Raw genomic sequence first — 24,834 nt, forward strand, 5'->3', positions numbered from 1 at the left:
TTAAGCCTTTGACTTCTTCTAAGTTCAAAGGGCTGCTTTACATTCTTTTGAGAATTCTCCTATTGAGAATCATTTTTGGATGTAGAATCTTGAGAATTGTTCTCATATAACAAATTCTCCTTTAGAGATGTTGAAGCTCGAGAATTGTTGTCACATAACATATTATTGAAAAATTCAATCACAATATTAGACTCTCTAAGTCTAATTGCCTATAAGCTTTATTGTTGGCATAACCAATAAAAGCACATTTTATGGCTCTTGACCCTAACTTTGTTCTATTAGGTTCGTTTTTCTTGCAATATGCAAGACACCCCCACAATTTGAAGTGCTCTATGTTGGATTTTCTTCCTTTCCATAACTCATATGGAGATATCTCATTTTTTTTCATCGGTATTCGATTAAGAATGTGACAAGCGGTTAATAGCGCTTCACCCCATAAATTGAAATTCAACTTAGAAAACACCAACATAGAATTTATCATCTCTAGATAAGTCTTATTTTTCCTTTCGGTAACACCATTGTGTTGTGGTGTATAAGGTGCGGTGCATTCATGAATTATACCATTTTCTTCACAAAATATATTGAATTCATTAGAGAAGTACTCTCCTCCTCTATCACTTCTTAGCACCTTAATCTTTTTATTTAGTTGATTTTCAACTTCTAATTTATATAATTTAAAAGCATCAAAAGTTTCATCTTTATGCTTTAAAAGAAACACGTAGGTATATCTACTAAAATCATCTATAAAAGTAAGAAAATACATTTTACCACCTCTAGTTATAACATCATTTAATTCACAAAGACCACTATGGATTAAATCTAGTAAATTAGATGATCTTTCTACACTAGGAAATAGTTTCTTAATCATTTTTTTCCTTAACACATGTTTCACATGTACCATAGTTTTTAATATTGCATGCAACCATATCACAATTTACTACTATTTTCATGGTTGAAAAACCTATGTGAGATAGTCTAAGATGCCACAAAAATAAAGAATCATACTCAACTATATAGGCGGAATTAACATTTTTATTGATAACATTGAAAGTCACATCATTAGTGCACAACTTAACCATACTCTCACAAGAGTACCCATTTCCCAAAAATACATTTGATTTGGTAAAAATAAGTTTACCTGACTCAAAACGGCTTTAATGCCGGGCTTGCAAAGCAAATCACCACTTACCAAGTTTCTACTCATTTCGGGAACATAAAGTACATTCACTAATGTAACTTTCTTGCCAAAGGTGAAAAAGACTTCAACGGTACCTTTTCCAAGTACATTGGATTTTTCCTCATTGCCCATTTGAATCTCATGGTTGCCCTTTGACTCTTCAAAGGTCTTGAATAATGATTTGTCATAGGTGACATGAACGATGGCACATGTATCATACCACCACCATTTCACCTTGCCTTGGACCGCATTCACCTCACTAAGGGTAGCAACTATATTCTCCTCTTTAGTTGTGTTTACCTTAGGTCCTTGTTGGTCTTTTCTATGCCTACAATCTCTAGCATAGTGACCATTTTTTCCACACACAAAGTAAGGACCTTTCTCGCCCTTAAACTTGTTTGGGTTGGTTCTTGGACCCAAGGATGTCTCGTTACCCTTCTCACCTTTCCCTTTGTTTTTGGGATGTTTTGGTTGTGACACCGCATTTGCTTTGGAAGTCTCTCCATTAGACCCCTCCACAAGTTTATCTCTACATATTGATTCCTTCTTGATTCGAATATGCTTTTGGATTTCCTCCAAAGAATAATCATCATTTTTATGAATGATTATTTTCATATAGCTCTTCCAAGTTGGTGGTAATTGTTATATTATTTTATAATATAATATTATATTACATTATAATATAATGTTTTAGATTAAATAAATGTGACAAAGAGTGTCACATATTGTAACATATAATAGAGAGTTACAATATTTAGATATATGAAATATATCCAAATATGTAACATATTTGGTGTTACAAATTTGTAACTTCCAAATATCACCCATTATTGTGTAGATTTGTCGTTACACAATATTGAGATGAATTTATTAAAGCCATAAGACCTTTTCCAACAAACATGCGCCACGACCTCTATTTGCCTCAATGTAATTTTACAACTCAATGGAAAATATAATTTGCCTCAATGGAAATCGGTAAGAAAGTACAACTCTTGACAAAATATTACAAATAAATAATTATTGATTAAATACTATTGCAATTCTATAACAAAAGATACAAATAAAAGAGTAAATAGGGAATAATAGAAGAAGATGAAAAACAATAGAATAAAAGAACAAGAACATAAACAATGAATAAAGAACTCTCACTCACACAACCAAAGTGAATAGTGTTGGGGATCACCAACTTGAACAAGGTTTGAAACCTTTGTCCAAAAGCTTATTTCCCCCTAACTCAAGCACTAAGGAATCTCTCACATATTTTGGAAATGCAGCCTCTAGGTGTTTTCTAGTCAAGTGCTCTAATGGATAGAAAAGTTATGTCTTACAAGTGAGCAATAGGCTCCTATTTATAAAGTTTAGAGACACCCTTTGAATTTCAAATTCCACCAACCCCCATGGCTGTTACCAATGATTAATTTGATGTTTATAGAATTAAAAATGAGATTTGGAAGTTATTTGGGTTTTTGGAGCTGTTCAAAAAAGTTGACAAAAACTGAAAAACTTGGTCAATTTTCACTTATGGCCGCGCCCAGGAACATCAGTGGCTGCGGCCACTACTTTCTATTCCCCAGGCCGCGGCCACCAACATCCTATGGCCGCGGTCACTGACCAAATTCAGCACACCAAATTTTGCTGTTTTTCCAAACGGTTCCAACACCTTCCCAATTGATTTTGTAACCCTAAAACACATTGTTGGGGTTAAAATCATATCTCTAACAGCCATTTCACATATGGCTTTAAGAAATTCATCTCAATATTGTGTAACAACAAATCTACACAATAATGGGCAATATTTGGATGTTACAAATTTGTGACTGAATTTGTAACACCAAATATGTTACATATTTGAATATTTCACATATATCTAAATATTATAATTCTCTATTATATGTTACAATATGTGACACTCTTTGTCACATTTATTTAATCTAAAATATTATATTATAAAATAATATAATATTACATTATATTATAAAATATTATAACAGTTATGTAATTTAGAGAATAAAAGAAAAATTATGGCAGATTTATTAATTAAGATAAATTGGTATCTAAATTAATAAATAAGTTTAAATTAAGGTTCAAATTATAAATAATTAATTTGATAAATGATTTTAAATAATTATTTAATTAATTAATCAATATAAAATAATATGGGTCTTGATTTTAAGTCCAACATGCTTATAATTAAATGAGAAATTTCACGGGCCTAAAGCCCGTGATAATTTTGACCTAGGGCTGATAATTGACTATTATTTTATTGATTTTTTAATTTAAATAAGTGACCTAATTGAGTCTATAAAAGGAATGCTAAGTGAAAGTTGAAAACAGATTAAAGAAAGACTATCTGATAGAAAACCAGAAGATCCATTCTTGATGCTCTAGGTATTAGATTCTCTCTACAACATAAGTCATTTTCTACGCCTCAATGTTCTTTTCTTTTATTCTCTCTGTATCTATGTCATGTGTTGAGAATTGCCAACTCTAGTCTAGGTGATTCTAAGGATAGTTTGGAAGACTGTGAAGAAAATTGAAGATTAGTTCAGTTTCTTGGTGATACCATGCGACAAAAATGATAAAAGGGTTAGAGAAACTGAAGGAATGTGTAACGCCCTGGTTACCCCAGAACAGTTACGGTGAATGGTGAACCGGAAATTTAACTCGCTACCCGAGTCCTTTGGTTAAAAACGTGCTTCTAGTGTTATTAACAGGCGAAGGTGGAAAACCAATCAAAAGGAAATGATATATTTTATTTAACGCATAAAATTGTTCATGGGCCTATCAAAAACATTTACAAGTAATTTACAACTCGAAATGGTCATTATTGTTTCAAATTTACAACCAGCCGACCTAAGAGGCAAAAATAGGGTAAACCCCCTAGTTCTTCTGATAACTCCTTGGCCGTGGTGGTCAAGCGGCCGCATATGTACACAACATCACCTAAGCTCTCCACTCAAGGCTAGGTGAGCTTTTCTTTCCCATTACTTGCACCACATAGCACACATGAGCCATAGCCCAACAAGAAAACACAGTAATGCATATAAATATTAACAAATGATTATTATTATAATCACACATAGTTTATAGCTCTGAACTGATAAGTGAATATCACTTGAGGTTTTGGTAAACCATAATGACTGATTGACAAGCAAGTCAATAGCTTAAACGGATGAGTGACTACTGGGTAAGTCACACGGGGCTCAACACCCACAGCCATGTGACTAAATGGTCACTGTGGCTCTAAGTAACTAGCCTTTGGCTAGACAAGCGCTTATAGTATTCATCGAACTTGAGGTCGGTCCGACATTAATGCTCTTCTGAGTCATTTAATGCAGATGTTGATTAGATCTAATCTTTGTTGGCTTGCGTTAAATACGCTAAGGCCGTTCCTGACTAATGAGTCAGCACTGTGTGACCAGTGCCCATACCACTGTCAAACTTGACTAAAGAGTCACAGCTTCACAGTTGATACTGACACCTTTGCCAATTCTGAATAATTAGTCAGTGCCATGCACAAGTGAGCAAGATTTGCTAAGCATTAAATAATCAATACATGTCCACATTTACATATTCAACATGCCTCTTGAGTTACGTTCACCTTAGGTCCTTGTTGGTCTTTTCTATGCCTACACCCTCTAGCATAGTGACCCTTTTTCCCACACCCAAAGCAAGGGTCTTTCTCGCCCTTAAACTTGTTTGGGTTGGTTTTTGGACCCAAAGGTTTCTCGTTACTCTTTTTTCCTTTGTTTTTGGGATGTTTTGGTTGTGACATCGCATTTGCTTTGGAAGTCTCTCCATTAGACCCCTCCACAAGTTTATCTCTACATATCGATTCCTCTTCGATTCAAATATGCTTTTGGATCTCCTCCAAAGAATAATCCTCATTTTTATGAAGGATTCTTTTCCTATAGCTCTTCCAAGTTGGTGGTAATTTAGCCACTATAGCACTAACTTGAAAGGCCTCGGGAAGCTCAATCTTTAACAATTTCAATTTGTTAACAATTATTTGCAATTCATGAATTTGAGGAAGAATAGGTTTATCACCAAAAAATTTGAAATCGAAGTATTGAGATATCAAAAACTTTTTGGTACCTTCCTCTTCCGTCTTAAACTTTTTCTCAAGTGCATCCCATATCTCCTTGGCCGATTTGGTTTCGGTGTAGAGGTCATAGAGCCTATCGGAAAGGGCATTGAGGATATGACCCCTACAAAGGAGATTGTCCTCCTCCTCAGATGGCGTTGGGAGAGGTTCTAGAGTGGATTCTAGAATGTAGGTGATTTTGAGAGTGGTCAAAAAGAATCTCACCTTGTCTTGTCACCTAGTGAAATTGGATCCATCAAACCTATCCAACCTCACTAGGTCTTGATTCATGATTTTGATGGTCTCACCTTCCATTGAAACAAACAAAGGAATAAGCTTTTGAATGTTATGAAAATATGTATTTGCCTCAATGGAAATAGGTAAGATAATTACAACTCTAAACTAAATATTACAAATAAACATTATTGATTAAAAAGTGTTACCATTCTATGACAAAAATTACATGTAAATATAGAGAAAGAGGTAGAAGATGATAGAAATAGAAGATATAACTCTAAGACAAAAAGATACAAATAAACTAGAGGTAGTATAATGAAAGATATAGATGAGATTACAACTCTAAAACAAAAGATACATATAAAAGAGTAAATATAGAATAATAGAAGAAATGAAAAGCAATAGAATTAAAGAACAAGAATAAGAACAATGAACTAAGAACTCTCACGCAGACAACCAAAATGAAGAGTGTTGGGGATCACCAACTTGAACAAGGTTTGAAACCTTTGTCCAAAAGCTTATTTCCCCCTAACTCAAGCACTAAGGGATCTCTCATAGATATTGGAAATGCTTTCTGGAATAATCAAGCCTCAAGGTGTTTCTAGCCAAGTGCTCTAATGGATAGAAAAAATGTTGTGTCTTACAAGTGAGCTATAGGCTCCTATTTATAGAGTTTAGAGACACCATTTGAATTTCAAATTCCACCAACCCCCATGGCTGTTACCAATGTTTAATTTGATTAATATGGAATTAAAAATGAGATTTGGGAGTTATTTGGGTTTTTTGAGCCGTTAAACAAAGATTGAAAAAACTGAAAAATTGGTCAGTTTTTGGCCTGTGACCGTGGCCACTAGTCTCTGTCCCACAGGCCGCGACCACCGATAGATTTCAGCACTTAAAAATGTGTTGTGTTTTCCAAATGGTTCCAAACCCTCCCAAATGATTTTGTAACTCCCAAAACACATTATTGGGGTTAAAATCATATCTCTAACAGCCATTTCACATATGACTTTATGAAATTCATCTCAATATTGTGTAACAATAAATTTAGACAATAAAGGGTAATATTTGGAAGTTACAAATTTGTAACACCAAATATGTTACATTATTTGGATATATCTCATATATCTAAATATTGTAACTCTCTATTATATGTTACAATATGTGACACTCTTTGTTACATTTATTTAATCTAAAACATTATATTATAAAATAATATAACAGTATGTGTCCCGTTTGTGAGACGGGACCGCCGTTTCTACTGGGATGACTGCCTCACATCCATACACCATTGAATAGGGAGTATGTCCGATTGACATTCTTTCTGTGGTCCGGTAGGCCCATATGATGCGAGGCAACTCTTCCGGCCACTTGCTTTTGCAGGCTTGTAGCTTTTTATTTAATGTTTCTTTCAAAATCTTGTTCACGACCTCTGTTTGCCTGTTTTCTTGAGGCTTTTCGACCGTAGAGAAGCTTTTGATAATGCCCTGTCTTTCACAGAAGTCAAGGAAGTGGACGTTATCAAATTGCTTTTTGTTATCAGACACGATTTTTTGAGGAAGGCCGTATCGGCACACAATTTTGTTGATGATGAAGTCTACGGCCTTTTTGGAGGTGATGGTGCTCATAGGTTCCGCCTCGACCCACTTGGTATAGTAGTCGACGGCTACGACAATGTATTTTACTCCACCATTCCCAGTCGGGAGGGATCTTACCAAATCTATTCCCCAAACTACAAAAGGCCAAGGACTGGTCATTGGGGTTATCACCGATGAAGGGGCTCGCGGGATCTTCGCGTACCTTTGGAATTGTTTGCACTTGCGGATGTAATCTACACAATCCTTCTTCATTTTTGGCCAAAAATATCCTTGCCTTAGGATCTTCTTGGACAAGCTGAGTCTGGTCGTGTGATCTCCGCAAAAGCCTTCATGCATGATTGTGCTCATTTCGGTCCCAGATACACATCTGAGATAGGGCATGGAAAACCCCCTGCGATAGAGTTTTCCATCTATCATGACATATCTGGGAGCCTGGTTGAAGTTTACTGGTGGCACCCCTGTCCGCGAGCAATTCCCCAGTGGTTAGGTGTTGGATGAGAGGGCCCATGCAGGACGTAGAATAATCAATGATGTTGATAATTGCGGAGGCTTGAATACTGGGCGCGGTTAGATGGTCGATCGGGACTACTCCAAAGAGTTTCGCTTCAATATCCGTGGCCAATTTTGCCAATGTGTCTGCAAACACATTCTGATCCCTGGGGATTTGGCAGATGAAGTATTTCTGGAAAGATTAGAATAACTCTCAGGTTCGCGCCACGTAGGCAGCTATCTTCTCCCCCTTTGTTTGGTACTCCCCCGAAATCTGCCTGACCACCAATTGGGAGTCGTTGTGGACTTCAATATTTGCTGCCCCTACCTCCCGGGCCAAGCGTAATCTGCTTGACGCTTTACAATTGGTGACCTTGAGGGGATATCAAGATGATCCCGGCTCCTGCCCCATTTTCATTGGAGGCTCCATCTACAAAGATTTTCCACAAGGGCATTATGGGGTCGACAGGTTCTTCATATTCAGTTATCCCAGTGCAATCTAAGATTAAGTCGGCCAGGGCCTATCCCTTGATAGAAATCTTGGGGACATACGCAATGTCAAACTGGCTAAGCTCCACGACCCACTTCAAAAGTCTTCCCGATGATTCGGGTTTCTGTAGTACTTGTCGTAGGGGATAGTTCATCAGTACCTTGATGGCGTGGGCCTAAAAGTAAGGTCTCAGCTTCCTGGAGGTAGTTAGTAAGCAAAATGTTAGCTTCTCGATTAAAGGGTATCTGGACTCTGCGCCTAGTAACCTTTTGCTTACGTAATAGACTAGGAGATGGACCTTTCCCTCTTCTCGCACTAAAGTGGCACTGATGGCATGTTCTGACACTACCAAATACAGGTACAATGGCTCCCCCCATCCACTTATTTCGACAAGATTGGCGCTTGGGCCAGATGTTCCTTCAATTTTTTGAAGGACTCTTCACACTCAACCGTCTATTCGAACCTCTAGTTTTCGCGAAGTATGTTGAAGAACGGGATGCACTTGTCTATGGACTTCGAGATGAAGTGACTCAAAGCTGTTATTCTTTCGTTAAGCTTTGAACATCTTTGTGCTTTCGTGGCGATGGCATCTTGATCAACGCTCTGATCTTGTCTGGGTTGGCTTATATTCCTCTTGAGCTTACTATGAAGCCTAGAAACTTCCCGGATGCCATGCCAAACGTGCACTTTTTGGGATTCAGCTTCATTCCATACTTTCAGATGATAGCAAATGCTTTTGCCAGGTCATCTGCGTGTTGGGCCGACGTCTTGGATTTGACCAACATGTCGCCTATATAATCCTCAATGTTCCTCCCCAGTTGGTTTCAGAACATCATGTTCCTCACCCTTGTCCGTTTGGAAGCTTGTGTGTTCCTGGTCTGCTACATGCATTGAAATCATATTGTAGCCGGAGTGGGCATTCATGAAGCTCAGCAACGTGTACCTTGATATAGCATCCATCATCTAGTCTATTCGGGGCAGAGGGAAGCAGTCTTTCGGGCAGGCCTTATTAAGATCTGTGAAGTCGATGCAAGTTCTCCAGGTTTTGTTTGGCTTCAGTACCAACACCAGATTGGCCTGCCAAACAGGATACAGGGCCTCCCAGATGAAGTTGATTGAGGAAAACTTCTCGACTTCTAACTTGAGGGCCTTCGCCCTTTCCGCGCCTAGGGGCCTTCGCTTCTACCGGACAAGAGTTGCGGTCGATCCTAGTCTTATTTGAATGAGACCAGGCTAGGACATCCTAGTTCTCTTTCACCCGAGCGATTATGACAGCCTTGACCTCTGGGTTCAAATTTATCCTGAATCGGATCACTTTTTTCGGGTCGATGTCATCGATGCACACCTCCTCTATGGGTTCTAATGCCTTATCCGCTTTTATTCGCGGATCCAGTTCATCGTCTTCCCGGACCACTCTCTGTGCTAGCCACGGAGGTGGAACTGGATCAATGTCTTCCTCTTCAATGGATTCTTCGCGGACCATGAAGATTCGTCGGGCGGAAACGTTATAGCACTTTCAGGTGCTCTTCTGGTCTCTCCGTATGGTTCCCACTCCTCCATTATCACATGGGAACTTAATGCAAAATTGGCGGCGAAGTCGACTAAAGCGAGACGACTGAAGATCACATTGTATGCAGTGGGGTAGTCCACCACTACAAAAGTGCAATACTTGAACGAGCCTTGAACCTCGTTCCCTTCCATCAGGAGAATTGAATCCCCATTAAAGTCGTAGATCTGTGTTGGGCAGGAAGCTAGATCTGCCTCTGTTAGGCCAATCGCTGTGAATGCCGGCTTGAATAAGACATTGATGGAACTTTCGTCATCTACAAACACTCGGGATACCATTTTGTTGGTGATTTGGGCATCAATGACCAAGGGGTTATGATGCGGGAAATGAACACTCCGAGCATCATCCTCCGTGAACGTGATGGGTAGGTTCATCAACTTCGGGCGCTGGGCTGGAGTTTGGACCAATGCGCATAATTCATGGTCGTGATCGAGTTCGTTGAGGTATATCTTCTGATCATTCCGTGATGGTCCTCCCAGATAAGGACCCCCTGATATGGTGGCCACGTGGCCATCAACTCGAGGAGGTGCAGTTATGGGAGGATATGACATTCCGGGTCCATGAGCCATTGGACCTCCAAGTGGTTGCACTATTGGGGGCCCCTGAAGGGCCTGTGCTCTCGATCTGGGAGCGTACCCTCCCTGAAGAGTTCGGTACTATGCATGTGCACCCAAGGCCAAAGGTTGTCCAAGAGTTGTTGGCAGTCCTGGAACTCCTGTTGGCATCCTGACCCATTGGTGGAGATGCCCCAGTTTGATCAGATTCTCGATTTCGTCCTTCAGCTGACGACATTCTTCGGTCGTGTGGCCCACATCCTTATGGCAAACACACATTTTGCTATTATCCTTTGAATTCTTTCCCCTTTTAAATACGGGGCTTGGTTTCCGATAATGGAGTACATTGCCCGTTGCAAGGTAGATGTTTTCCCGGGTGTCCACCAAGTTGGTATACTCCGTGTATTGGGGCTCGTATCCCTCTTCCTCTTCTTTGAGGGCTCAGATTGGTTTTGACTTTTGCCCGATCTCTTTCCCCGGGAGGGGTTTATGCTTGCCTCAACTGCTTCGACCTGAGGTGGTTGGGCACCACCGGGAGCAGCACTGTACCCGGTGGGTGCCACTTCGTACCTGGAGAATGGGGCCGATGAAGTCGGAGCATATCCCATCGAAGTGGGCCTATAGACCTTCGAGGCCATGAATGGCAACCTAAGATTTCCAGTGGATCCATATGCCGCTTGAAGTGCCAGATAGATATTTGCTGGATACTACGCTCCATATCCGGGAAAGGTTTGTGCTGTCGACTGGGTTGCTGGCTGCAATCCAAAGGCTTGGATTCGAGCCTCCTCCCAGTTGATGAAACCTTGTGCCCTCCTAATGAATTCTTCAAGGGTGGCCGCCTTGCTGCGTTGCATGCCGTCCTAGAGAGGGGACCCAGCTCTAATTCCGGACTAGAGAGCTACTAGACGCTGTCCCTTATCCACCGTAGTTTTTTAGCCTTTTTCTATGAAGCGTTGGATGTAAGCCCTAAGGGTCTTCGTGGGATGCTGTTTAATGTTGGCCAGCATGCTGACTTCTATTTCCAGCTTTATGGCAGCCACAAACTGTTTACGGAAAGCTAACTGCAATCCGGACTAAGACTGGGTCAATCCCGTTTTAAATCTTTTCCACCACTCTTCTGCGGGTTCAGCCAGAGTGATTGAGAAACATAGGCACTTTTCAATCGTAGTGGGACAAGTGATCTCTGGGGTTAGTGTTCCCGGTATAGGCAGGTATATCCGGCATCTTTAACTCTTTGGGTAGCATGACGTCCAGGATGTGCTTGGCACATGGTTCTTTTTCTTCTTCTTCTTCAGAATTAGAACCTTCGCCTTTTTGCTTCCGGATCAGGCAGTCCGTGACCTTTTTAAGAGCGGCTAGTTGTTCTATGAATTGCCTGGCCATTCCATCGTCCAGGGGGACTCTTTTGTTCCTTTTGTCGTTGAGGTTATTACTCAAGTCGCTTCCTTGGGGGCGAATATTTTCTTTGCGGGCCAGCTCCTTTCGAGCGTTGAGGCCGTCGTACAAGTCCACTCGGGAAGTGTCTTCTTCCAAACTGAATGGTTCCGACTCTTCTCCGCATTTGTACCCTTTGTGATTCTTGTTCATGGAGGTGCTGGGATAAAAGCGTCGTCTCTGATCGTCCTGTTTGGGGACGTTCCGAGGCTTAGTACCCTGTGGGCGCTTCCCCTACGGATCGTTCGGATGATCCTGTCCTGGGACAAGATTCATCTGTTCTTTCTTAGGGAATTACCCTGGGTTAGCCCTGATTTTTGGAACGGGATGAGCTCTCATTTGGGGGTTTGTTTTTTCAATGGGATCAGCCGTTTTGGCCTTCCCTTTTTCCTGAGCAGGGTTTGACGGGCCAACTTCAGGATGTGGGGATGGTCCTGGAGGAGGAATAGGGGTAACATCGTTGGGTACGCCAGTCCTTATAGGTGGGACATGCGGCTGCGTTCCTGAGGGAGGAGAGGATGAAGGATTGGCTGCCAATCCTTGGGCAGCAATAAAGGCCTGCAGAGCCGGAGGGACTCTTGCATTTGGCGAGTGGCCTCCTGTTGTTCAACCATCCTAGCTTCTTGATCCAAGGCATGTTGTCTCAAACGGACCACCTCTGGATCCTCCTGTGCAGGATCCATATCCTTCTCGTTAGGATCAACGGGGTTTTCGGCCTCGTGATCCTCATACTCCCCTTCATCTTCCTCGTAATAGCCTTCGTCGTAGTCACCCCCATCCCCAAAGTTCTGGGAGTCAACGGGCAGAGGCCCCTGGTAAGGCGCATCCTCGGGTTGGTCTTAAAGAAGTGGTTGATTGGGCAATGGTTCTCCATTGTCTTGTTGTTGCTGGTAAGCATAATCGAACACGGTATGCCTGGTGATCACCATTTTCGCAAATGATCAAGGTTGCTTAAACTTTCTTCATCTCTCAATGAAAGCATCAAAATGTTTACCGAGTTTTTCGAAAACTAGATTTATGTTATGAAATAAGAGCTGGAAAGAAAGGATAAAAGATGGACAATCACAATTTTTACATGGTTTGGCCGTTAACGAACCTTAGTTCACGAGTCACTAGTATTAGGCTTTAGAGAGTTTTGACAATGGGTTTTTTCTACAAGTTTTAGCAGAGTTTTTGCTCACAAGAGAAATTCTGGTCCCCCAGCTACAGTGCACAAATGATCATATTTATAGGCAGTCAAGCAGCTTGTGCCGGACTAATCCGGGCCTAATAAGGATGTAATTACAATTTGCTCGCTAGCATAGCCATAATACAAAGAATGTAACGTAATTAGATGTTGTTAATCTGGGCCCATTGGGTTGGCTTAGGCATGGCCAATCCTTTCAGCTGCCCATTGTACGTTAGCACGGACTGGTCCGCGTGGGCTACTAAGGGGATCTTGGGGACATGATCTGTCAAAGTAGTGGTAGTATTGTTTCCTAAGAACATTGTACGTTCTGTGCGTACCCTTTTATGCAGGTTAGTTGAGGAGACCAACTGCCAGATTTCGTAGGGACAGGTCAGCATCAGGGAAAACTAGGCTCTCCCTATCTGGACGTTTGGTCCGGGTTCGTTTACTAATGTCCCGATTCATTTACCGGAGTCCTGGTTCGTTCACTAGGACCTGGGTTCACTTGCCAAGATGGACGTGGTGGTGGAGATCTCCCCTGAATTCTTAATAAGGTCCGTCTCTAGTGAACAGTTAGTCTGCCACCTTAATTTGCATCTCAGATGATGTAGGTTGGTTGTGGCCGGGGAGATGAGTCGGGCTTGCATCTCAGCTCTCCGTTCCTTCATTATGCTCGCGCCCATTGAATGTTGTTGGACTCGATAGTGTTTGGGCTATCAAGGTTTCCTCCTTCCCCGTTCATTGGGCTCGGGATGGGCCCAGACCTCTTAAGAGGGCCCACAGACCCATTGGGTCATGCCACGTGTCACAGGTGGAAAACAGGGATAGCAATTATGTTTGATAATTATGTTGTTACATTCAATTTTTTATTCATTAAAATTAGGTTTAAGAGTTGTTTAAAATATTTTACAAAACACAGGATCTAAAGAGTAATTTGTTAAAACTCATTGTCCAAATATGTAATAAGAAAAAATAAAATATCAAAAAATGTATAAATCATATTTTTTTTCTAATATTATCTTGCAAAATAAACTTTCTTTTTTTATAATTATTTGCTAGTCTTCCAAATAAAATGTCTATCCCGAATATATAACAAAATTGAAAAAAATATTTTATAAATAATTGAAAAAATATTATGCAAAATGATTAAAAAAATGTCATTTCATCACGAATGCCTATAATATAATTTAGAGAAAAGGTTAAGAAATTAATAAGGTTGGCTTTTTGTAATAGTTGCTCTAATCTCCAATCATTTTTCTTTCTTTCCTTTTTTTTTTACTAAGGAACAAAGTTTGAAACAACAAAATCAAAATCATGATAAAACTAAATTATTTATTTAAAAAAAATAATAATCTATATTTAATTTATAGCATTAATCATATCATAGTGGTAGTAGACATAAAAAGAAAGAAGAAAAACAGGAGAGAAATTTTAAAAGAAGATTTATTTCAAAAAAATATATATTAAAAGAAGACCTACGAATTTGAGTTTTGGTATTTATTTATTTATACATGTGTGATATATCATATTCTATAGATGTTGAAATAAAAGTATTTTGTATATTTTATTAAAAAAATCTAGTCATGTTGAAAAAAAGTTATAATTTCATTACATTACATTAAATCCTCATTTAATACACTATGTCTTGATATTGAAGTGATTGTCACATAAAATAGTGTTCTTATCCGATTTTAATTAAGATTTTTTTTTTAAATTAAACTAAAAATGGTCTAATTTGACATGTATGCCTACAATAACATCACCCAATAATCATTATTTTTCTAAAATAAAAAAATGATTATCTTTTATTTATTTATTTTTCAAATAATTTTAAGTAGTGATTATCTTTTCTAATGACTGAAAAATAAAATTTTAAAAAAAAAAGAAAAAAGAAAAAAAGACATATAATGCCAAAGTCACACCACGCCATTTTCAATGACTTATCCGCGTCTGCCACAACCATCAATTATTGACCTTTTTATTTTATTTTATTTTTAATTATGGAGCCTAAAGGATCAATTATTGACTTTTATATTATAATAAAAACACTTTAAATATGGTCTTATACCTTTATATTATAAGATAATTTCACTTGGTTACCACAATAGAATATAATTTGTTCATAAACTTAAAAACAAAATTGCAAGTTCATTTTATCATATAATAAAAATTAAAATAAAGTTGATTTATATTTGTCAATTTCCCAATTAGATAATCTGATTTCTGGATGTTGGACGGATTAATTTGACCAAACTGCCTAAAACATTAAACGAGTTAAATTTTTTTCTTCTTTAATTGGACGAGTTACAGTTGAATTTTAGCAACCCGATTTTTATATTGGGTAGATTAAAATATATTATAATTTGACCAAACCGACCGATGAATACTTTTACTGGTTACAAAATCCTTATCTTATAAAATAATATATATAAAAACTTTCTTAAGATATAAGAAATTTCTTAGTGAGAACAATGCCAATTAATCAAATGGAAAAAAAACAATGCAATACATGTTTTTATTAGAGAAAAACTATAGAAGATTTAGTTTTCACATTGATGTTATTTTAATTTGATTTGTTTTTTCCTATAGATCTATTCCAAAGTGCACGTTGTACCACAAATTAAGCCAAATGTACTTAAAATATGACATGTATTATTGAAAAATAAAATACTAAGAGGTTTATTATATAAGATGCCAAATTGATTTTCCCAACCTTCCTTTAAAGGGGTTTATTATTATTCATTAAGTTATTTTAAATATAAACAAGGTAAGGTACTCATACTTATTATTATCTATATTCTTTGTCTAGTTTATCAATAGGTAAGCATATGATTATACACTAGAACATTGCTATACCATAATTAAGTAATATAAAATATGTTCTATAAATATGATTGTCTATGAATTTTATAAATTAATAATATAAAAAAATATACTATTTTAGTACCTTGTTGAATCAATTTAGTACTCTTTTTATTTAATCAATATCATTTTAACACCTTATATATTATAAATTAGTTTGAAATTATACAATTTTATTAATTTTAGTTAATATATTTTTATGGATAAAAAATTATAAATATGTTTTAAATATAAAAAAAATTTGTTAAAAAAGTATATACTAAAATTAGTGAAAATATACAAGTTTAAACTGAATTACAAAATTGAATGTATTCATAATATTAAGTAAATAGCATAGTACTAAGTTAGTTTTAAATTTTTAAATCATCATATTTTTTTCATTTAAATATTGCTTAAGGATTATATTGTTGTTTAACAAAAACATCATGTTTCATTCCAAACATTAAAAAAAGTGATCTATATATATATGTATATATATATAAAGTCATGAAAATCAGCTTAAACACATTCACACAATCACACTCACAAACAAAGAATCTAATGTTCTACTCATTCATATACAAAAAATAAGTGAGTTAACTAAAATAATAAACTACCCAAATAAAAAAAATAAAGAAAATAAATTATAAATCATTTAAAAATAAATAAATATAAATAGTTTTGTTTATTTAATAAAATAAATTAAGATGAATTTCCATAGTAAGTATGGTTGGGCATTAAAGATGACAGCCCATTTTTGGCCATGTTATCTGTACTTTTCATTGATTATGCAATTTTAAAGCTGTTATTTCAGAAACACATAGATAGTACAATACCAAATTAAAATTTTGAAATTATTTTTCACTAAATTTTGTTTTTAATCACAACAAAAGAGTTATAATTATATTTTAAAAAATTATTTTATATTTGAAAATACAACTTCAAAAACAAAAAATTAATGTCCAACAATTCAATGTAGTTTACTGACTTTTTAAAAAAAAAAACAAATTAAATTAAATTAAATTTGACTAGATGTGATAGAATCAGGTGTTGCTTACTGAATTTTCTTTCTAAATTGAGCTTAATTACTAAAATTTGGAATTTTCTTTTCAAAGAAAATTGATTTTTATTTACAAAAAAATTGGTTTGGCCACCTACTATTTGATTGGTCTAAAAGATCACCTACTTTTTTGCTATTGGTGTAAAACCCTCATCACATATCATCAATATGGATTATACTATGTTCTACTTTATTTGCTATTTGTGAAAATTTTATTTCAAAATTAAGCTATTATTTGTGGTACTTCGGTAAAACTTCAATATAATAATAATTTTATTTTATTCTAATTGAGAGGTTATAACTGAATAAAGATATTAGTACAAATTTTTTTAAAATATCCAAAAGTATCAACTTTAACAATAATAATAATAAAATTCTATGATAATTATTACATATTTAAATGTAACTTAAATAATTCAAATGTAGAATAAATTATTGATTTTTTTTTTGTGTACAAATAAATGACATAATATATATATTTATTTGACTGTATATATAATTATTACTATACAGAAATATATTATCTTAATGCGGGACCTAAAAAATGATAACTAATTATATTTTAGAGATTATTTTTACTTATAACTGGCTCAAATTGAGAATAACTTTTTTTTATAATAAAAATAGATTATTTTTATATAAAGTATTCTTATATAAAAGTTTCACTATATTATGTATTTTTAGTGTATATCAAATAATAATAATAATAATAATAACAATGATAATTTAGTACTTAATGGAGAGGAATAATATTGTGAGAGAAAGGTATAAACTTGATAATTTAAATATATATGTTAAAAAACAAAAGTTATAGCGATGTAATCAAAGGAAAAAAAGAGTATAATTATCTATAATTAATACAAAATATGTCACATTCTTACAATTTTCTTTATAAATAACTTTTGCCCCAAACTACACGTACATGTCCTATATGGATATATATTTTTGGATAATTCTATGATAATGCTCTTTTGTGTTCTCAACTCGTAAATAATTTTTAGCGCGATTTTTTTTATGAACATGTATATTGTAGTTATTTAGAACATCCTGCAAATTTTCAGAAAATTCCGAATAATTTACAATGCTGAAAACAGATTATTGCACGAGTGACTAATTTTTTTATGCGAGTGAAAAATAACATGTTTGAACTTAGTTTTCGGCACTGTAAATTATTCAGAATTTTTTGAAAATTTGCAGAATGCTCTAAATAACTACAATATACACGGTCATAAAAAAAAATTGTGCTGAAAACTGTTCAAAGGTTGAGAACACAAAAAAGTCCTACAATAAGGCCCCTCTATATTTTTTCTAGAAGAAAAAAAAATTACTTATTATTTGGTGACTTAGAAATAAAAAAAAATCTTAGTTTTGTTTGTTTGTTGTCCGAAAAGAAAATGTTTGAAATTTAATTTATTTATTTTTACTAATTTGTGAATTTTTCGATTTTCATTAATATTATTATTACTTTGGTATGTTAAATCAGCTACTTTTTCAGGGCCCCAAAAAAAGACAAGCACTTTTAGTCAATGAACAATAGAATATTTTTCATTTATATAAATAAAAAATAATTGTAAAAACTACAAAGTGTGTAAACAAACCTAAAGACAATTCAAATTTTAAAAGTCTTTATTTATTTATTTTTAATTTCAATTAAAGTTTTTTGAATTATTCAATAATGTATATAATCTAATTAACCCAAAACACTATTAATAACAAAAATACAGTAAAATCTCCACAAAGTGTTATTTTATATTAGAATAACTATATCTTATACAAACTAAAATTTCATGAGAAAATTTATTATCAATTTAGATTTTTAAAATAATTTTGTATATTTTTAATATTATATAAATATGTATATTATAGTAATATATTTATGTACATTGAATTTCACATGTTTTTATTAATTATTATTTAATTTAAATTTAAATGAGTATATTTATAATATTTTATAGGGTTTATATTTTTTTAGATCCTGTATTTTGTCTCATTATCTGTTTGGACCATGTGTTTCGACAAATTATTTTTTGGACCCTATATTTTGTAAAATAGTTCAAATATGCCCCTAAATATGATTTTGATGAACACAAAATTGAGTATAACAACACAGTTTTTAGGCAGAATGACTGTATTTTTGTTCTAAGTTGTTAGTTTGATAAATTATTTGTAATTTTAATTTAAATTTTTTTGATCAAAATCGAGTTTAGGTGCTTATTTGAACTATTTTAGAAAACACAGGATCCAAAAAATAAATTGTCAAAACACAGAGTCCAAACAAGTAATAAAATAAAATACAAAATCTAAAAATATTTAAACCCTATTTTATAACCATAATTATATTAAGATATAATTTTCTAATAGTAATAAAATATATTGAATACGATATTATTAAGTAAAAAAATGATTTTACTGTATTACAAAGCCAAGAAATTAAAAGAAAAACAATATTAAAATAACACTGACAAAACCATTTAATTACCAAACAATTTTAATGATGGTAGTTAGCTTCGAATTTATTCTTTTCTGTTTTTTTAACAAAAGTAAAAAATAAAATTCAATAACTTTTGACAAGGACATACATCAGATCAATAATAACAAAAATAATAATAAATTTTCTTTGATTAAAGATGATCCAACGGCTAGGATTAAAACTTTCACATATGAATTTTCATATATGGTTGTCACGCTAGCATAATTTATATATATATAAACTCTTTCTCTTAAAAACTTTCGAAAACTTTTAAAAGCGAAATTCATCAAAACGTTTCAGCCTCTTTTTTTTTCTCTCTTTTTTTGTTTGTTTAATTTATTTTTTTAAAAATATTAGTTTTGTTAAATATTTAATTTTCAGTCGCCGGAGCCGTCGTCAGAAGCATCTAGTTCCTCCGTGCTCCGTCGCTTGATGATTTGACTTTTAAGCAAGAAATCGCTTAGTGACGATCGACGATGGGACAATGTTGTGCAAAGCAAGTCGCCGTCTCCACAGTCAACGGAGACCAGTCAAAGGCTTCTAATGAAGCTCCGACGAGTTCCGTTACCGGAGGAGCTTCTCACTCCGGGAAGAACACTCCGGCTTACTCCTTCTCCGCCAGTCCTTTTACTAGTCCGTTACCCGCCGGAGTTGCTCCATCGCCGGCGAGAACACCCGGGAGGAAGTTCCGATGGCCGTTGCCGCCTCCTTCCCCAGCGAAGCCGATCATGGCGGCGCTTCGTCGCCGGCAGGGGAAGTCGCCGAGGCCTAAGGATGGACCGATACCGGAGGAGCAGAACGGAGATGAAGGGGAAAGAGAGAGAGAGCTGGACAAGAGCTTTGGGTATGGGAAGAACTTTGGGGCCAGGTTTGAGCTTGGGAAAGAGGTGGGTCGAGGGCATTTTGGTCATACTTGCTGGGCTAAGGGCAAGAAAGGCGAGCTCAAGGGACAGCCTGTTGCTGTGAAGATCATATCCAAAGCTAAGGTACTGCTCATACACAGATTATTATTAGAATTATGGTTCTGTAGATTTTGATATTAGTCTAATCTATAGATTAAAGTTGAAAATTTGTTATTTTTTTTTGTTGGGATTTGGGGTTTAGACAGATCATTGTGGTTGGCTTAGTAAGTGATGTGTTTGAGAAAATCATAGTCATTCTGGGTGGGTATCTTTCTCTTTCATCCTGATGAATTGGGTAATGAAAAATCTTAGTGAAATTGTAACTGGGTCTTGTTTTGTCGGATTGCTTGTGTTAACTGAATTTAAATAAAGAATGGTAATCACATGACTCGTGCCAGAAGTGTTTTATATATTTTAGTATTTGAACATTTCGAAACTGCAAAGATCATGGCATTTGATGCAGTATATATTGGAATTTCATTTATAGGCATTAGAGGCTTCTTTATGGAAAGAGCAATTTTCAGAGAGCTGCTGGAACAGTTGTCATTTATACTTGGTACTTGTTTTGATTTGGTGAAGACGATTAAAAATGAGTTAGTTTATGAAATATGGGTTAAAAAGGAGCTATAAACTGCAAAAAGTTGGCCACTTGAGGAAGACAAAAGTGCCTTGAGATTGAAACGGATAAGAAGGAGGTTTTATGTTCTTAGTCCGAGCGGATTAGTCTCTACATTCTCTGCAATAGCTTTCTGGGACTGGAATTGGTTGATCCATTATTCATTACAGAATCTGATATTTTGTATAGGGATTTAGGTGCGAAGCTGAAGTATTACATTTTCTGCTAGTAATTTATCATGACAAAGTAATGGCTTTCTGGAAGAAGTGATTTGTGGTTCAGTGTCATACTAATTTACTCAGAAGCAAGTTTTTTCTTTGACACAAGAATCACAAGTTGAATAAATTATATTAGTTGCTCTTTTCTAATCTTTCATCTATTCACATCTTTATGTTCTGAAGGCTAAGCTAGAATTTGTTACTTGTGAGTGTATTACTTGTCAGTTGTTAAGGATGTCAGACCATGCCATAGTGTACAAGTTTTAGTTTAAGGCCTCTAATCATTAAATGCATATTCTTTTGCAGATGACAACTGCTATATCCATTGAGGATGTACGTAGGGAGGTGAAAATACTGAAAGCATTATCTGGGCATAGGAATCTGATCAAATTTTACGATGCATTTGAGGATTCACATAATGTCTACATTGTAATGGAGTATGTTTCCCCTCCCCCTTTCACTCACTTCTTTTTATGCTTAATCCACAAATCACATATTTGCCTCCTGTTTAGAAGTTTCATATGCTGTTAGTAACAATATGTTTACTTGTTAGGCTATGTGAAGGTGGAGAACTACTTGATAGAATTTTGGCAAGGTAAAACCAATTTCTTTTCGTTTTACTTTCGGGTTCCACTAAATTGGTTCGAGTCACCATTATTTTATTTTAATTTTGTTAATTTTATTCTTTTTATGCAGAGGTGGAAGATACACCGAAGAAGATGCAAAAACTATTATTGTACAGATTTTAAGTGTAGTTGCTTTTTGTCATCTTCAAGGTGTTGTGCACCGTGATCTAAAGCCAGAGGTACATCACTCTGAAGTTACATGTCCCATTTGCATAGTTTGTTACTCTACACAATTTAATAACCAACTTCCTTATTCATTATACTCCTTGACAGAATTTTCTTTTCACTACAAGAGATGAAGATGCCCCATTGAAAGTTATTGATTTTGGTCTGTCTGATTTCATTAGGCCAGGTACCTGCTTTTATCTATTGGCTTTGTTTGCTGTCTTTTATTAGCCCCATTCAACAAAAAGGCATAAATACATGTTTATTTTTCTGCATGAGAATCACATTTATGTTTAAGTACTCCTTTAGAGATCATTATCTTTTTTAATCAGTCACATCGTATTCACATTCTGAAGTTCTTGTCCATTTGTAGAACAACGACTCAATGATATAGTTGGCAGTGCATACTATGTTGCTCCTGAAGTATTACATAGATCTTACAGTACTGAAGGAGATTTATGGAGTATTGGCGTTATAACTTATATACTGCTGTGTGGAAGCAGACCTTTCTGGGCTCGTACTGAATCAGGAATATTCCGTTCGGTATTAAGAGCTGATCCTAACTTCAATGATTCACCTTGGCCAGAAGTGTCACCAGAAGGGAAAGATTTTGTGAAAAGGCTTCTGAACAAGGACCACAGAAAAAGAATGACTGCTGTGCAAGCTCTAAGTAATTTGATTCAATTACACAATATAAATGCCATTCACTCTTCTTATGCCCTTATTATGTGCACATGAACCACAAGCATCTACTCTCACACAATTTTGATATCATGACTCTTTGAGTTTTCGTTGCTAAAATATATTTGCTTCACCAAGTAACAATTATGTTTGTGCAATTTCAGCTCACCCTTGGTTACGAGATGAAAGTCGTGACTTGCCTTTAGATATTTCAGTCTACAAGCTAGTTAAGGCATATATTCGAGCAACACCTTTGAAACGTGCGGCACTTAAGGTAGTTTCTTATATGTAATTATTTTTTAACTTACCAACATAAGCAAATAACCCTTCCCCCTCATCCACTTATTGCCAATTTTTGGTGGTCTATGGCCCCAAACAAGGCCACCTATTTGGGCATCATAGTCCTTTTTTTTTCTTCATTTATGTCGTTGTGGATCATAATGCTCTAGTTACAGCGTTCATTTTGCTTGCCACCTTTATGTAATTGCAGGCACTGTCGAAAGCTATCACAGAAGATGAGATCATCTACCTCCGAGCCCAGTTTAGGCTCTTGGATCCAAAACATGGATATGTAACAATCGAGAACTTTAGAACGGTTAGTTGGTTCTGCTTAATGTAGTTATTTTCTTACTTTTTTCAGTTTGTGCTTCTGTAATTTGTATTTAATTTATCAATCTTACAGTATTAAACATGACCATTCAATTTCTTAACATTGGAAGTTCAGGCTCTCACAAAAAATGCTACTGATGCCATGAGGGAAGCAAGGGTTTCCGAGATTTTAAATTTGGTGAGAAATCATATAATGCACCTTCATTAAAGCTTCTTCAATATGACTCATCGGTTGTATATTTAGCCTTTTATGATTTTAATGTTAGATGGAGCCACTTTCTTACAAGAAAATGGACTTCGAAGAGTTCTGCGCTGCTGCAATTAGTACTTATCAACTGGAAGCCCTCGAAGGATGGGAAAAGATTGCAAGTACAGCATTTGAGTTTTTTGAAAACGAAGGAAACCGTTCCATCTCCGTTGAGGAGTTGGCCCAGGTACGCGTAATCATTAGTTTTAACGAATATGTTATGGCTGAAACGCCGCATTGTGAGCTCTTTATGAACTAGCAAAACTAAAGAGAGAAAACAAAAATTTGATGCAGGAGATGAGTTTGGGTCCAACAGCTTACCCTTTATTGAATGACTGGATCAGAACTTCTGATGGAAAACTTAGCTTCCTTGGATACACTAAATTTTTGCATGGTGTGACACTACGAACCGCCAATTCGAGACATCGATAGAAATTAACTCGAGAACAATTTTCCCCCTCTATTTTTTTTTTTATAGATTTTTTCTCCCCTTACTGGAAGTGTTTTGTGTATTTTTTTTTCTTTTCTTTTTTGGTTTATCATTTCCTTCTATGGTAAAGGTGAAAATTGGAGTGTCTAGATAGGTTAAAAGAAATTGAAACAGTGGTATTGCATTGCAATAGCTTGTATGAATTAATTTACTTGAACATATTTTGCTTCTTAAATCATTGTAAAAACAATTTGTGTACTGTAAACAATTATGTGTTGAAATTTTTGAGAAGAATACAAACTTTGAGTTTTTGCATTACAATTATCTGGATTCTTGAACTGTGTTCTCACAGATTGTAAAAATAATTGTATGCCTTGCAAGGCAGATCACAGATTCAAACTATGATTTGTCCAAATGTCCAATTCTTAAGCCTTTTCAAAGTCAACTCAATTGTTTGCTTTTAAAAAGAAAAAGAAAAAGTCAATTCAACTCTTTTCTTGCTTTGAACTTTCCATCATTACCTTTGTTTATTCTTTCTTAACGATTTTAAAATCATAATCATAATTACCAAAGCAAAGAGCATCTGAATAACCCTCTGAATATAACCTTGAAAAAACAAATATAACCGTCCATTCCAATTTTTATTTATTCTTAAAGAATTAATATTTAAAGGGACTTGGGTAAAATAACTATTTTTTAAAGTTATTTTATACTCTAATATAGTTTTAATATTTTTTTATTTATAAAATTGTATCTTATAATTTAACCAGTGTCGAAAAATTTAGACTGGTCAGATTTTAGACATACTATTTTGCAAAAAATTATAAAAAATAAACCAAAATGTAAAATCTCTTAAAAAAGAGATCATTTTCACAAATAATAGATTTGACTAAAAAAAAAAACCATGGATTAGATTGGTTCGAAGGAAATAGTTGCAAAACTAAACTGGTTAACTAGAAGAGTGTGTTTAAGAATTCAAACTTTGAGTTGTTCTTACACCAAATAATATATATATATATATTTATATAAATCACCAAGTCTTCAATTATAAACTAGCCCAAATGTGACCACATTTTCATATGATTTTATAAGGAATAATTACATCTTCCACCGTAATATAAAAAAAAATTCGTTTTATGCGGTATATTCAATAAATTACAAAAATAGAGCT

At 35.2% G+C, this 24,834-nt stretch overlaps 1 protein-coding gene across 1 annotated transcript; it reads left to right on the top strand.

Annotated features, from left to right (window-relative positions):
* Window positions 1-19,430: 19,430 nt before the first annotated feature.
* LOC133834410 (CDPK-related kinase 4-like) lies at window positions 19,431-23,984 on the top strand. Its single transcript, XM_062264018.1, has 11 exons — window positions 19,431-20,155; window positions 21,212-21,342; window positions 21,459-21,500; window positions 21,602-21,710; window positions 21,805-21,883; window positions 22,070-22,366; window positions 22,542-22,651; window positions 22,868-22,972; window positions 23,102-23,164; window positions 23,253-23,420; window positions 23,528-23,984. Exons 1-11 carry the CDS (start codon window positions 19,646-19,648, stop codon window positions 23,663-23,665), a joined length of 1,752 nt encoding a protein of 583 aa, XP_062120002.1. The 5' UTR covers window positions 19,431-19,645; the 3' UTR covers window positions 23,666-23,984.
* The last annotated feature ends 850 nt before the right edge of the window (window positions 23,985-24,834 follow it).

Source organism: Humulus lupulus, chromosome 5, assembly GCF_963169125.1.
Source record: "Humulus lupulus chromosome 5, drHumLupu1.1, whole genome shotgun sequence".
Classification (NCBI taxonomy): domain Eukaryota; kingdom Viridiplantae; phylum Streptophyta; class Magnoliopsida; order Rosales; family Cannabaceae; genus Humulus; species Humulus lupulus.

What these genes read in the sequence shown, in the direction of transcription:
- LOC133834410 (XM_062264018.1), top strand. Translation starts at nt 19,646, where the DNA reads ATGGGACAATGTTGTGCAAAGCAAGTCGCCGTCTCCACAGTCAACGGA. An exon ending in TGAAACGTGCGGCACTTAAG is followed by an intron (nt 22,652 to 22,867) that starts GTAGTTTCTTAT and finishes ATGTAATTGCAG; the next exon opens with GCACTGTCGAAAGCTATCAC. An exon ending in CCGTTGAGGAGTTGGCCCAG is followed by an intron (nt 23,421 to 23,527) that starts GTACGCGTAATC and finishes AATTTGATGCAG; the next exon opens with GAGATGAGTTTGGGTCCAAC.